This window comes from Podarcis tiliguerta, assembly GCF_965153285.1.
Source record: "Podarcis tiliguerta genome assembly, chromosome: 9".
In the NCBI taxonomy this organism is placed as follows: Eukaryota; Metazoa; Chordata; class Lepidosauria; order Squamata; family Lacertidae; genus Podarcis; species Podarcis tiliguerta.
Window position 1 is genome coordinate 66,741,169 of NC_139542.1, and position 16,233 is coordinate 66,757,401.

The following is a 16,233-nucleotide window of genomic DNA, read 5'->3' on the forward strand; positions in this document are numbered from 1 at the left end:
CAGCAGCTGCATGTGGAGGAGCGGAGACGCGAACCCCGTTCACCAGATTACGAGTCTACCGCTCTTAACCACGACACCACACTGGATTAAAGAGAGCTTTAATCTTCCAGCTACAAAATAAAGATTTCTAACTGTGAAAAAGGCTGCTTCTCCTTGGAAGTCCTGATTAGAACAAATAATCAGATTGGGAGTGATTATGCTTTTTGGAGTGTAAATAAACCAACAGAACACAAGCAAGTACTAATGTGGAAGCCTGGGATCAATGGTGAGGGGAAACCCAAGAGGCGTGCCTGGGAAGGGCTCCCTTGACCCCTTGACAAATATCTCTTTCCCCCTTTTTGGTGGTTTGGCCAATGTTTGTTGAATGAGGAGGTAAGAGTGGGGGAGGAGAAGAAAAGTGCAACCAGGGCGGGGAGCGGGGGGGGGAGCATTAAAACCATTAAGTCCAGGTTCTGAAAGCACTTAGCTGCACTACGGGCAGATTCAACAGAAAGATTTACTTACAAAAAAATAAAAGTGGTTGTAAGAACACATCTAAGTGGTTTACAAAAATATGAAATGATTTTCTACAATAAAATTATTGATAAAAATCACAGCCAAATCAGGCATGTGAAATGTTTAAAGGGTGATTAAAATCAACAGTAGCAAAAAAGAAATAGCTTATTTTTATGAAAATAAGATCAAACAAAGTGCATGCTGTATACAGGATTTTTACTTTTAAAATCAAAATCCTTTGGTATTTTGGGATTAAAGAAAAATTAGAACAAGACCCTGCACAGATCTTTAACTATTTATTCTTGTTTGTAATCCTTTCCATTTAATCCTCTAAGATTTACATAATATAAGAATAGAGATGGCAAAGCTATAAATGCTGTGATGCATTCAGTCATCATGAGAGTTTACAAGTTCATTGTGGGATAAACAGACCCGTAAATTCTTTGGACTTAGTAGCGTATTTGACCACAGAACATCTTGTTTCAGGAGGATTCAGACTCTTGATTGGTAGAAGTTTTGTATGACAGCATCCATATAATAGTCATTGGGTGGGATGGCAGGGGGTTAAAACTTTTGCTACCATCTTCCTGTTTTGCCTTGCTACTGCTCCCCTCTGAAGGGAATGGAGAGGTGGCCGACCATCACTGGAGGAGGACGCTGGACCCCCTCTGCTGTTTTGTTGCAACCGATCTGACACAAGATGGGGAGGTTTAAAGTGGGGGTGGGGGGATAGTTGTATTAGGATTTTCATCCATCTGTGCTGCTCCAGCAGTAGCACTATGTTTTGTGTATATCATTTGAGTGTCTGAGAGAGCATGAGACAGGCAGTCTCAGTACTGTTGGAAGTTGGTTTCACTTCTGTTTGTGATGCTGTTCTGTACTGGCGCTCAAAGAGTACAGACATGCTGATGAATTCTCTGTATATTTGTTGTTGTTTAGTCGTTTAGTCGTGTCCGACTCTTGTGACCCCATGGACCAGAGCACGCCAGGCACTCCTGTCTTCCACTGCCACCAGGAAGGAAGAGTTGGAACAAGGGAGGAGGGAATCAAATCAACCTTATCCAACAGTTGATGTGGGAATCAAAGGCTGTTGTGGAAGGGGGAAGGGTTGTAGCATGCTCTTAATCATACCAAGTGGGTACAGAGCCCAGGAGACCCTAGAGGGCAGCCCCTTGCATTTCCTCCTTAGGTGTGGGAGGAGACAAGGAGCACCTTATATTTCCAGGAAGCCGCTATAGATGTGAAATCAGGGGTAGGGTGCAGATCCAACCAACAAGGAGTATACCACAGCCACCACTTGCTGCAGCAGAAAGTGATGCATTCCTTGCATGCCAGATCTACTGCCCCTATGGATCCTGCCACCCGAGGCAGTGGCCTCATCTTGCCTCATGGGGGGGGGGGTCAGCCCTGGGATGGGGACCCTGCAGCCCACATGGTCTACCATTTCAGCCACACGATGCCTACCTGCCCTACACCTGCAAACCCTCCAACATTTCTCTGATGAAAATTGGGATATCTTATTTAATAATAATACCGTATTTTTCACTCTATAAGACGCACCAGACCATAAGATGCACCTAGTTTTTGGAGGAGGAAAACAAGAAAAAAAATATTCTGAATCTCAGAAGCCAGAACAGCAAGAGGGATCACTGCGCAGTGAAAGCAGCAATGCCTCTTGCTGTTCTGGCTTCTGGGATAGCTGCACAGCCTGCATTCGCTCCATAAGATGCACACACATTTCCCCTTACTTTTTAGGAGGGAAAAAGTGAGTCTTATAGAGCAAAAAATACAGTAGTAGTAATAATAATAATAATAATAATAATAATAATAATAATGACTTTAATTATTTATACCCCACTCATCTAGAAGACATTTAGAAGACATCTGAAGGCAGCCCTGTTTAGGGAAGTTTTTAATGTGTGACATTGATGTGTGACTGAGCACAGCTTCTGAAGATTTGACAAAGTTCAGGACCATGTAGTGAGAAAAAAATGTTACCCCCAGCTGCCAAATTTAGCCTGGGAGGGGTGTAGAAGGCAGCCACCAGGCCCATAAGGCTTGAAAGTTTCCCCACCCCTGGCATAAGAGAAACCCTCCCACATGATTTATATCTGTCAGACAGGCTTCACTCTTTTATGACAGGGAGATTTGTGAACCTGAGGTACCTTAACTCATTTTAAAACATTTATCACGCACAAAGTACACATGGCTTGGATTATTGTTTTAATTTCCCCAGAAAGGTCAAAGCAACGAAATTGAAATTTTAGTAGCTGTAACGAGGCTTGTGTATCTGCTATGATTAATCTAGGTCATTAAGGCACTATATGCATTTGATATATGCGGTAACGCTTTCAAAAGAATTGATATACTATTGCTGTAATTTTTCAGGAATGTTGTGCTTAAGTCCCTTCAGCCTCCCATGAACACTTGGAAACATTTCAATTGATTACTTTTGTGATTTTGCTGTAAGTGAAGAGAAGGAAGCATCGCTTTGAGCTCTAAATGTGAACGTTGTCCTGAAAGCTTTTGTGTGTAACATCGGCATCTGTTGTCCTGAAGGTGACTCAGACAGCCTGTTTACGATTTGCTCACCGGCCCTATTCACATCACTGCATAAGACAAATCTCCTTGAAAATGTATTATCCCTTAAGTGAATAGATTTTAAACTAGTTTAAGTGTCCCGACTTTCCCTCAAGGACCCTGGGCAATTATAGTTCTGTAGTTGCTAAGAATTCTCTGCATGAGATTCTGTCCAATTTGGCTGTCTGGAGACAAGCTGGGCTGCAGTGCAAGTAGACAAAGGTGGGCAGTCTGAGAGGAGCCCATCCAAACTAAGAAGCTTACCGGACCAAGTAGAATGTCATTGGTTTCTTGTATCACCTGGTCCCTGCTGGTAACTGTAGGTAACTGTAGGTAACTGGTAACTGTAGGTACAGTCCCCTGCCCGTCCATCGTGGTGGCACTGAAATACATTAGAAGAACCAGCCTATCCTCTAGCAAGTGACTACCATGATGGGGATAGCAAGTAAAGGTCCCTGATTCAAGACTTGCAGATTCCAAAAACCTATGGTAGGATGGCACATTCCCTGCAATGAAATATAGCTCACAAGCAAAATGCTTGCTGATTATTATTATTATTATCAATAAAGGTAAAGGGACCCCTGACCATTAGGTCCAGTCGTGGCCGACTCTGGGGTTGTGGCACTCATCTCGCTTTATTGGCCGAGGGAGCTGGTGTACAGCTTTCGGGTCATGTGGCCAGCATGACTAAGCTGCTTCTGGCGAACCAGAGCAGCGCACGGAAACGCTGTTTACCTTCCCGCCAGAGCAGTACCTATTTATCTACTTGCACTTTGACGTGCTTTCAAACTGCTATGTGGGAAGGAGCTGGGACCGAGCAACGGGAGCTCACCCTGTCACAGAGATTTGAACCGCCGACCTTCTGATCGGCAAGTCCTAGGCTCTGTGGTTTAACCCACAGCGCCACCCGTGTCCCATTATTATCAGTAGTGTTTCATTTTTAAAAAATCACTCAAAAGTAAAGGCTAGAGATTTTAGTCATGCTTTCTAGAAAGAAATGTTGGGATGGTATCTAATGAGTTTTGTAATGCAGATGTAAGGTCCGTATGGCTTTGAGATATCAGACAGTAGTTTGGGGGGTCATGTCCCCAGTTCCAGTTTTGTTGTGAACTACAGTGGTACCTCGGGTTACAGATGCTTCAGGTTACAGACTCCGCTAACCCAGAAATAGTACCTCGGGTGAAGAACTTTACTTCAGGATGAGAACAGAAATCATGCTCCGGCTGCGCAGCGGCAGTGGGAGGCCCCATTAGCTAAAGTGGTACCTTGGGTTAAGAACAGTTTCAGGTTAAGAACGGACCTCCGGAACGAATTAAGTACGTAACCAGAGATACCACTGTACAAGACTGTTCTACTTACCATGAGAGCCACTCTCTTACATTCCAGATTTCTGATTGTGCTGAAATATTCTCCCCAATTTGGGTGCATACACAGTCATGGCAAATGGTTGCCCCAATCCACCTATGGCCCAGGTTGGTTCTTCAAGGATATTTGCATTTTATAGAGAAGCTTGCATTTGTTTCCAGAAAAGGAAAATGTAAGAGTTAATCATCAATCTCTTGACCATTCGCAACTTTGGTGCAAATCTTCCCAGTCCCTCGATGTCCAATGCAAGTCCGCATATTAGTTAGCGTCTGTTACCCGTTACCCAGGCAACTGAATATCCAAACAATGCTCCGGTATCGGCGATGCTGGCATAAGAGAGAGGAAGGGGAGGGGGGGGAATATTCCCAGGCGTGCTGCTATCACTTCAAGACGCGTCATATTCTGCCAGGGATGTTTGCTGGATGACCACTCCGGCCTCAGGGCAATCGGTACTTTCCTGCATGCATGGCTGTTGTTGGTGTGTCAGAGTGATAATGAGCAAATGGATAATCCTGACAGGCTGGACTTTATCCGGCTGCCACTTCTGGCCTCGGTTAGTGTAGACCGAACACATTCACACTCTCTGTCAGTCAGTCACCCGGTCTCCCTCTCTCTTTCCCCCCCTTTCCCTTGCTGTAGATTTCTTAATGTAGTTTAATGGCTTTACAAAGAGAGCCAGGCAGACGAGTTCTTCCCTCTGTGGCTGAGCCAGACCATGACCTAGCTCGCCATGAACCTAGAAGGGCTTGAAATGATAGCCGTCTTGGTCATGATTGTGCTCTTTGTTAAGGTGTTGGAACAGTTTGGGCTGATTGACTCGGGCATAGAAGGTAAGAGAGTGGCTTCTCATTGTTTTCTGTTTCTCTAAGTGGCGGTTCTTGAGCAGTGTTATGAAGGGCACCTGTTACTGAGACGTTTTAAGATGTTACTTTCAGGGCAGCACACACAGCAGGAGTATTTCAGGGTAGATACTAAAACTGGAAGCTCCCCCCCCCCCCAATATCACTGGTTTCTTGCAGCTGAACTGTGACAGTCACTGCAAATATTCCCAAGCACTTTAGGAGAATTGGTGTGGGTGGGGGAAGAAAACTTTGGCTAATGTTTCTGATAACGGTATTAGCCATGCTTCGTTGAATTTGTATGAACAGGCTGGCAAAAAAAGGAAAAGATTTTCAAATAATCACCTTCAAAATGTGCTCTGGCAGGTCAAAAGTTGTATGACAGTGAGGGTTGTGGCAACTATATAATCGTAATTGCTTTGCTCGAAATATGCTGTACGGTAAACATTCAAAACGTTTAAACTTTGTTTGAGAAAAGTTAATTTGTCTTTGGCCGAGGAGAGTTGTTCTGCTTCACATTTTAATTGTAAAGTGCTTTATTTATTGTAGTCTCATCCAACTCAGTATATTCTGGATATAGCACATATGACAGATAAAATGAATTGTGTGGATTTTTAGTTTCTGTATAGTTTTTTCCTGTTGCAACACAAGTCGGTAAAACAGTTGATCTTTTTTGTTTTGTTCAGCACATCATCTGCATATTTAGTGTAGTCCGGAAACCGCTTCTCTACATGGGAAGTAACACAAAGGTATTGTTTTCTTTAGTTTTTCAAGGCACCAAGCTGAAATGCCCTGGTGTGTTTTCAACATATTCCGTAATTTTGCATTATAGGCTATCTGTGACATGACACCAGATTCTGTGAGTAGATTAAGGTTTTACAGTCTAACCGGTAAAAACAAATCCAGCAAGACGTAAGTTTGCTGCTCTGACACAGCTTGAAGTAATTCTGTTTATATAACCATTTAAAGAAATGTAGTATTCTTTACATGAGAAGAATGTTCATGGCAGACTGTTTTTGGTTTTGGTGCTGTGTGTTTAGGAAACCCACATATAATCAGCACCAGAGACTACAGTGCCTTCCACAATTGTGGTACCCAGCACATTTATATAAAGAAGATTATTTGGGGAGGCTTATGTATCCATTAGAAAGAAGGCATTCTCTTCGGTATAAATAACTGTATACATTTGCAGATATATTAATAGGACCTGGTGATTTCATTTCAGTGGCATGATTGCTATGACAAACTCATCTATCATTCAAAAAGGCAGTGTTTAAAAGTTCAGCATATTGGTAGACACTCAAATTTGTAACTGTCCTTACATTATGGGATAGGCTACTCTGTATGATTTGCTTAGGTTTAAACCACTGCAAAAGCTGGCTGTTTGACAGTGAATTGTAAGGTTGTTAAGCAACAGACTGAGAAAGCACACTTAGTTCACTTGGAAGAAGAAGCATGTGTGATCCCAAAGTTTGTTGGCTTGGCAGCACAGACTCCAGTATTTCTGGGTATGTTTTGATTCTTCTTTTAACAGTACTCTCTGGTTAAGACTTTCAGTTAAGGTAAAGTTTCAGAAGGAGTGTTTTGCAAGTGCATTCTTGAAAAATTCAAAAGAGGTGGAAATTATGTATGTAATGTTGGTGCAATGAATTTAGTAACATAATTAAGTTTATATAAAGTAAAGAATAATTAATGTTTTCACTAGAATGTACAAATTTTTTTTTGCTCCTTTTGATTTTTTTTCCAATGGAAGGATAGTCCACAGCTTGAGAGAGACGGAGCCTTGTGTGTGTGTGTGTGTGTTTTAATGCATGTTTTCCCAAGACCAGTGTGTGCCTTTACTCGATCTATCTCGCTCCCCCCACCCTAACCTCTTTTTGGGGGGTGTTTGCGTGTTTGTAGATGGGCTTCTCCACCTGCCTTGTGTCGAGGTGCACACCCTACAACTTTGGGGTCCCCCCCTCTAAAAAAAGGTCAAGAACTCTGGGCAACCCTTTCCTAAAATAATAAAGCATGGATTTATTTATTTATTAAAAAGTGTCCCCAGATTCCTTGAAAAAAATCTGGTAACCGTAACCTAAGGGCACCAGACAAATCTCCTTGGGGAGAGTGTTCCATAAACAGGGAGACGCTGCAGAAAAGGCCCTTTCTCGTGATACTACCCTCATGGAGGAGGCACACCAACCATTCTCCATTTCCGTGGTCTACACTCTCATACTGGCCATGTGTCTCAGGACTGGAACCCAAAGCTCCAGCAGATGTTCCCAAGCCACCATCCCATTGGCAGAGGTGAACCAAAGCCAGGACAATTGCTGAGCTTTGCTGTGTGGAAAGGCAATGAGTCTTCCTGCCATTGGAAGTGGTGCCCTGCAGCTTTTGGAAGAGTCTTGAAAAAGGCAATAGGGATTGTCGTTTAACATAAACACACATCTCTGTTATTGTTCTGATAAATCAGAATGTGAAATACTTGACCATTGTTTGACCTATGTTTCGCTAGTTCCTTGATGGTAACACTATCTTTGCACAAAGTACAAACTGGAAAGGTGTGTGAATTAGTCTATCTTGGTAGCAGGCCTAGAATAGTAGAATTGGCCATCACAGGAAGCCTGGTTTTGCAGATATTTCAAAAGTAGTGCAAACAATGCTTGTTAGGAAACTTAAGAAGGTTTTCTGTAGGGGATTTCATGATGTTAGTCACTGAATCAAAGCAGTTATATGTAAAGGTTTTGGTTTTGGGTGCAATATGAGGGGAAGTGGGGAAGGGAAAGGGGAATCTGGACTGGATCATGGCCCCAATCCAAATGGACAATGTGATGTTATCTGTTGAAGAACCATGGGAATCTATTGGAGAAATAGTACCAGACTTTAGATTAAATAAGAGTAAAACTGAAATGTTGGTAAAAAATATGAAAGATAATGTGAAGAAGGATTTAGAGTTAAGTACTGGCTTGTCGCGGGTGGCGCTGTGGGTTAAACCACAAAGCCTAGGACTTGCCGATCAGAAGGTCGGCGGTTTGAATCCCCACGATGGGGTGAGCTCCCGTTGCTCGGTCCCTGCTCCTGCCAACCTAGCAGTTCAAAAGAACGTCAAAGTGCAAGTAGATAAATAGGTACTACTCCAGCGGGAAGGTAAACAGTGTTTCCGTGTGCTGGTCTAGTTCGCCAGAAGTGGCTCAGTCATGCTGGCCACATGACCCGGAAGCTGTACGCCTGCTCCCTCGGCCAATAAAACGAGATGAGCGCCGCAACCCCAGAGTCAGCCACGGCTGGACCTAATGGTCAGAGGTCCCTTTACCTTTACCTTATTGGCTTGATTGGGATTCAGGTGGCACTCACTAAACCACTGAGCCCTTGGGCTTGCCGATCGGAAGGTCGGCAGTTCGACTGCCCGCAACGGGGTGAGCTCCCGTTTCTAAGTCCCAGCTCCTGCCCACCTCGGGCATAGAAGTGCAAGTAGATAAATAGATACTGCTCCGGTGGGAAGGTAAATGGCAGTTCCATACACTGCTCTGGTTCGCCAGAAGCGGCTTAATCATGCTGGCCACATGACCTGGAAGCTGTCTGCGGACAAACGTCAGCTCCCTCGGCCTATAGAGCCAGATGAACATGCAACCTAAGAGTCATCCACGGCTGAACCTAATGGTCAGGGGTGCCTTTACCTTTACCTTTTACTGGCTTGACCATGGAGAAGAAAGTCAAATATTTAGGAATATGGTTAACAGCAATGAATATTAATTTATGTCAATATAATTGTGTTAAAACTTGGAGAGCTGTTGTGAAGAGGGGGGTTGAAATCTAAATTAAATGAATGTATTATTGTTTTTATTTATTACATTTCTAGACCACCCTTCACCCAAGGATCATAGGACAGTTTTGTTGTAGTTTGGTCGTTTAGTCGTGTCCGACTTTTCGTGACCCCATGGACCAGAGCACGCCAGGCACTCCTGTCTTCCACTGCCTCCCGCAGTTTGGTCAAACTCATGCTGGTAGCTTCGAGAACACTATCCAACCATCTCATCCTCCGTCGTCCCCTTCTCCTTCTGCCCTCCATCTTTCCCAACATCAGGGTCTTTTCCAGGGAGTCTTCTCTTCTCATGAGGTGGCCAAAGTATTGGAGCCTCAGCTTCAGGATCTGTCCTTCCAGTGAGCACTCAGGGCTGATTTCCTTAAGAATGGATAGGTTTGATCTTCTTGCAGTCCATGGGACTCTCAAGAGTCTCCTCCAGCACCACAATTCAAAAGCATCAATTCTTCGGCGATCAGCCTTCTTTAGGGTCCATCTCTCACTTCCATACATCACTACTGGGAAAACTAGAGCTTTTACTATACGGACCTTTGTTGGCAAAGTGATGTCTCTATAGGACAGTTTACAATATATAAATAGTCACCCCCCTGCCCCGAATACTTGGCATGCTATTGCTTATGGTTGGCTTATGTGTGCGCTATTTTGCCAGTAGTAACATACAGTATTTGGCATCAGTCTATTACCACTTCTTAACAAATACAGTACATAAGTGGAAATGACAGATTTCCGCAGCTTGTGCCTGGCGCCTGCACTCTCTTCCCAGGTCCACAGTCACTAAACTGCAGTGTGTGATCCAAGCAGGAATCCACTGGAAGCTTCGCAGTATACTTGCCTCATGCTGTAATCTCCAAGGATCATCCACACTTGATGAAAGCACAGATTGTAACAATTGCACTGGTTTTGTATCTCATTCTGCTTTTCTAAGGATTACTAATCTGCATTCCTTTTTTTTTTTTTTTTTTATGCCCGCAGGAGGGATGGGCACCTTCAGCTAGGATTTAAATCTGTTGTGTTTAAATGGGGTTTTTTTGTTTGTTTGCTTTGCTTTTTAATCGTGGCGCTTTTGGTAAAGTTCACCCCCCCCCCAAAAAACCCCTGGAATTTAATATTGTATTTCTAGTTTGTTGGAACGTTCATGGAACTTTGAGGGCTAACATGCCCCTTTATCTTGCATATCTTTCTTTGATCAATAGATTTGCATATAATTAATAATAATAATTCATTATTTATACCCCTCCCATCTGGCTGGGTTTCCCTAGCCACCCTTGGCAGTTCCCAACAGAATATTAAAAACACAATAAAACATCAAACATTAAAAACTTCTCTAAACAGTGTTGCCTTCAGATGTCTTCTAAAAATCAGATAATTGTTTATTTCCTTGACATTTGATGGGAGGGCGGGAGCCACTACCGAGAAGGCCCTCTGCCTGGTTGCAAAGATTAGCCTGCTGCTTCCATATTACTGCTATCATATCATAGCATTGTGGAGTTGGAATGGATCCCAAGGGCCATCTAGTTCAACCCCCTGCAATGCAGGAATCTCAACTAAAGCATCCATGACAGATCGCCATCTAACATTTGCTTTAAAACCTCCTCTGTCTTCCTTGAATACTTTTTTTAAAATGGCTTTTTACATGTCAAGTTTCACGTAGCCAAAGGATATATTTCCTAGATGATTCAATTGTCTTAAGAGTCTTGCCTCCCTCGAAGCCTGAAACGTAATTTGTATCTGACACATACACAACATCTTTGGCAATGTTTGTTGCTGTGGATTGCAACAAAGACCTTGGCAGTAAACAGGTACAGTGGTACCTCTGGTTACGAACTTAATTCGTTCTGGAGCTTCTTAACCTGAAACTGTTCTTAACCTGAGGTACCACTTTAGCTAATGGGGCCTCCCACTGCCGCCGCTGTGTGATTTCTGTTCTCATCCTAAGGTAAAGTTCTTAACCCGAGGTACTACTTCTGGGTGAGTGGAGTCTGTAACCTGAGGTGTTTGTAACCCGAGGAACCACTGTAGTCCTTTTAGAGAATTAACATACAAGGCACCTTCTCCATTTCTGCATGGGTTGAATTCCAGGAGGGTGACTGTGTTGCAGTGAGCACAAACAACAGAGTCCTGTGAAATCCCAAAGACTAATTACCTCCTGCATGAGGCTTTATACTATACAGCCAACTTCATCAAATGTGTGAACATAAAAGGAGTCTGTAAGATCAGACCAATGGCCCTTCTTGTCCAACATCCTTTTCTCACAGTTGCCAACCACATACTCATGGAAAGTCCATAAGCAGGCCCCAAGCACAGAGGTGCTCCTTGGTCGCTGTTTCTATATGAATCCTTTTGCATTTGACTTTGACACCTTTCAGGGACGCGGGTGGCGCTGTGGGTTAAACCACTGAGCCGCTTGGGCTTGCCGATTGAATGGTCGGTGGTTCGAATCCCCACGACAGGGTGAGCTCCCGTTACTCGGTCCCAGCTCCTGCCAACCTAGCAGTTCGAAAGCATGCAGTTCAAGAAGATAAATTGGTACCACTCTGGCGGGAAGGTAAATGGCATTTCCTTTCACTGCTCTGGTTTCTCCAGAAGCGGCTTAGTCATGCTGGCCACATGACCCGGAAAAACTGTCTGCGGAAGTGGACAAATGCAGGCTCCCTCAGCCTGTAAAGCAAGATGAGTGCTGCAACCCCAGAGTCATCCGCGACTGGACTTAATTGTCAGGGGTACCTTTACCTTTAAAGGGACCCCTGACCATTAGGTCCAGTCGTGACCGACTCTGGGGTTGCGGCACTCATCTTGCTTTATTGGCCGAGGGACCCGGCGTACAGCTTCCGGGTCATGTGGCCAGCATGACTAAACCACTTCTGGCAAACCAGAGCAGCACATGGAAACACCGTTTACCTTCCTGCCAGAGTGGTACCTATTTATCTACTTGCACTTTGACGTGCCTTCGAATTGCTAGGTTGGTAGGAGCTGGGATCGAGCAACGGGAGCTCACCCCGTCGCAGGGACTCAAACCGCCAACCTTCTGATCGGCAAGTCTTAGGCTCTGTGGTTTAACCCACAGCACCACCCGCATCCCCATACAAGTTGTACAAGTGACAATAAAGTATTTCAAATTTCTTTTTTTAAAATGTAAACTGTATATGTGATTGGTATCCTGCATTTTGCAGGTGACACATTAGGATAGTGCAGTCTAAGGAGGTTGGATGAGGTCAGTGCCAAACAATGTGGTCAAAGCCAGGTTCCTTCAAGGCGTGATCCACCCACCCCAATTAAGTGACTGTATCTCTAACCATTCATGTTCAGCAGAAAAACACACCTGCAGTTTTAAAGAAATGTTTCATTGCTGTCTTCTGCAGCTGTAGATAATTTTGACCCAAATTCTACCACGTTTCATTAGCATACCCCATTAGGAAACAGTCGTAATTTAACGTCGCTATTGAAATCAAATACCCTCGTAAGGTTTCTGACCTCCTGTAGTAAAGTCTGATGGGATTAACAAGAAGGGCTTGTCCTCATCTGCCTTTGCCTTCTCTTTAAAGTCAAGGATTTTGATCTGAACCTGTTAACTGTGATACTCTGAAGATAAAACTAAGTACTGGATTAGTAAAGCGGTCATTAAATGATCCCTTATCTGTGGGTAAGCAGGCATTTGGAGAAATTGAATAGGGTTACAGTAGCAGGAGAAGTAGTGGCTAAAAAGAGAATTTTCTGGGAGCCAGGAAGTTCCAGTTCAAAACTCATTCCACACAACCCATTTTAGGCAAGACTATTATCTCACCAAGGGATGTGGGTGGCACTGTGGGTTAAACCACTGAGCCTAGGACTTGCCAATCAGAAGGTTGGCAGTTCAAATCCCCATGACGGGGTGAGCTCCCATTGCTCGGTCCCTGCTCCTGCCAACCTAGTAGTTCGAAAGCACATGAAAGTGCAAGTAGATAAATAGGTACTGCTCTGGTGGGAAGGTAAATGGCGTTTCTGTGCGCTGCTCTGTTTCACCAGAAGTGGCTTATTCATGCTGGCCACATGACCCGGAAGCTGTACGCCGGGTCACTCGGCCAATAAAGCGAGATGAGCGTCGCAACCCCAGAGTCGGCCATGACTGGACCTAATGGTCAGGGGTCCCTTTACCTTTTTATTATCTCACCCTCAACCCCTACCTGCCATATGTGGATAATATTGCTCATCTACCATGCAGGCTCCCAGGGCTGGCCTTAGGGGTGGGAAAGTAGAGTGATATCCCTGACCAATAGGCTGAAGAAGATGTCCCAATGAGTTGTATGGCTCCATGTTTGTTATCCCCAGGAAATCAGAGCACAAGAAAGAAAGAAAGTGCTAAGTGTCTTCAACCATTTTTTCAAAGTTGTTTGGGTATTAGCTGCAACAATGAGCTTCCATCAATTAACTTTAAAATATATTTCTTTTTCTGTTTCACTTTGATATCATTTCTAGATAAAAATTGGTGGAACACAACTTTGCTTTGAGGCAGCGTTGCTGAATTAAAATACAAATATTTAAAACACTATAGGCACTTTTAAACAATAAAACAAAAAGGTGTAGGTCAGTTTCCACACTGGGTAACTTTCCCCCCCTTCTTTATTACTATCAAAGAGAAAAACACAAACTTCTTTTCCGTATCATGCAGAGAAAGAAAATTATAACAAATCCAAAATATCCCATTGAACTGATAATGGATGAGACCTTTAGTTCCAGTAGATAAAATGGTTCCATTCCAGAGCAAACTTTGTTTAAGACGGAAAATAGCAGTTAACTTGGAGATCAACCAGGCTAGAATGACAGGAAAACTGGAAATTGCTTTACAATATTTTCACATACATTTGTTATTTTTGTTGGGGTTTTTAAAATATTTTGTGTTATTAATGGATATATCACAATAAAGAATGTTCACCAAAATACTGCAAGCAAAAAATTGCATATGTTCACCCTTCACTTTTAACTGTGAATTATGCATATCTTGGAAACCAAGAATAAAAAAACCCCTATTTTGTGCCTGAATTTAAGTGTCTCTTTAAATGTATGTGATTTCAATCAGTTGAATATTTCTAACAGAGAACAACAACAGAACTTTCTTTATGCCACATAAAGGGGGGGGGGGAGCATAAAAATCTATCTGCAAGTTAGATACTGTATTTTTACATGTTTTGGAAACCAAAAGTGAATAAAGGATGTTTTGGGTAAGTTTAAAGTGTGGCAACTGTTTTGGTGTTGTGAGGTAGGGAGATATTCACTTATCCTGGGGAGTAAATACTGTACCAGCCTGGGATCTTATAAGACATTATCCAGCTAACATTAGTCATGGTTAAGTTTGATTGAAACCGGTGGAATGAGTTGGTTGAGAAGCCTGTTAGCATTGCTGCAGAATTAAGCTCTCACCTAACAATAAGAGGGGCAGGTAGACAAAATACAATTTTGGGTTGCCGTATTTCAAACAGTGGAAATCCGGACAATTGTTGAGCCTTTTTGGCAAAATCGGGGGAGGGGGGAGCCATTTTTGAGCTATTTTTATGGAAAATTGGCAGAAACAGCCCTACCAACATGGGCTGCCATCACTACAAGGATCCATTATTGAAGAATCCGCAGAAGATAATGAAAGTTACTCCCCATGCAATTCCTCCCTCCCTCCATTTAATTTGAAGCAGGAAAACACTGATATAAAACAAAAGGTTTGATTACAGGATTGCAGTTTCTTTCTTTCCCTCCCACCAAACACACACACATTATAAATATGATGCTGCTGTTCAAAGTTACAAGACAGAAGGGGGTACAGTAATTTTTAAGCTTCTTCTTTGTCTTCATATTCCCAAACTTGCGCCCTCCAGATGTTTTGAAGAAGGGAATTATAGTCCAAAACAGCTGCAGGGTGATAAGCTAGGGGAGGCTGATCCACAGTTGTGGTATTTTGCAAATGATCCAGTTCTCCTTATCTATTTCTGACGAAGAGTTTTAATTAAGCTTTTGTGCCAAAGGTTGATTGTATGTTAATCAGCTCAAACAAACCAGAACTTGAGAATCTTGAGATGCATCTACGGTTTATTTTTAGATTCAGAGTCAGCGGTGAGGTGAAATTAAGATTCTGTATCTCAGCTGCTCAAAAGCTGGAGGCATGTTTATGTTCCACTCAGTGAGGCGGAGTTAGGGCTGAGTATTATCATGCAAATCAAATTGATAGTCAATAGCAAATAATGCCATTTCTGTTTCTTAATTATCTCCAGAATTTATGGAATATTTATTTATTTGTTGAATTTGTATCCTCACCTTAGTTCTCTTCCCTCCCCATTTAATCCCATAACAAGCCTGTGAGGTAAGTTAGGCTGAGACTTAGTGACTGGTCCAAGGTCACCTAGTAGACTGAGTTGGGAGTTGAACTCTGGTCTGCCAGGTGCTAGTCTAAGGTTACCAGATGTCCCTGTTTCCCGGGGGCCAGTCCCCGGATTTACAAATCAGTTCCCTGACAAAATCCACCTGTTCAGTAGGAAGTTGAAAAGTGTCCTTGGATTCACTGAAAAATTTTTGGTAACCTGATGCTAGTCCAACAGTCTAACCACTACACCACACTGGGTGACTCCAAACACGATCACTTGTAGGTGACCCAATGAAAATCATGAAGTATACAGTGGTACCTCGGGTTACATACGCTTCAGGTTACAGACTCCGCTAACCCAGAAATAGTACCTTGGGTTAAGAACTTTGCTTCAGGATGAGAACAGCAATTGTGCTCCAGTGGCACGGTGGCAGCGGGAGGCCCCATTAGCTAAAGTGGTGCTTCAGGTTAAGAACTGTTTCATGTGAGGAGCAACTAACGCTTGTTGGCTTTCAAGAAGCTTTGTGAAAAAGACTGATTGAAATGTTGTTTGTACGATAGGTTAAGATTAAGAGTGGTAAAGTGCAATATAAATTAAAAAAAAATGTGAGAGGTAGTGAGAAGATGGAGAATTGTCAAATAGGCTGAGGGAAGTCCAAAAGATGTTTATGTACAAAATGAATGTTAATTTGGATAAAATGTTTATTGGAAACTGAATAAAAATTATTTATATAAAAAAAAGAACAGTTTCAGGTTAAGAATGGACCTCTGGAACGAATTAAGTACTTAACCCGAGGTACCACTGTAATTTGCTTTTCAAACTCCCT

General features: G+C 43.0%; 1 protein-coding gene across 10 annotated transcripts in view; it reads left to right on the forward strand.

Moving 5' to 3' along the window:
- Positions 1 to 16,233, forward strand: part of KCNIP4 (potassium voltage-gated channel interacting protein 4) — a 383,464-nt gene that overhangs the window by 203,716 nt on the left and 163,515 nt on the right. Inside the window, exon 1 of one of the 10 annotated variants that reach the window (XM_083458474.1) lies at positions 4,746 to 4,882. The exons of 6 other annotated variants lie outside the window; for them this stretch is intronic. Coding sequence is in view for 1 of the 4 variants with exons in the window: in XM_083458479.1 (XP_083314605.1) it covers positions 5,171 to 5,270 (100 nt within the window). In the remaining 3 variants the exon portion in view is untranslated. Of the gene's footprint in view, positions 1 to 4,745; positions 4,994 to 5,019; positions 5,271 to 16,233 lie in introns of those variants that run through there. 3 more of the 10 variants (XM_083458471.1, XM_083458473.1, XM_083458479.1) reach the window with 3 other exon arrangements.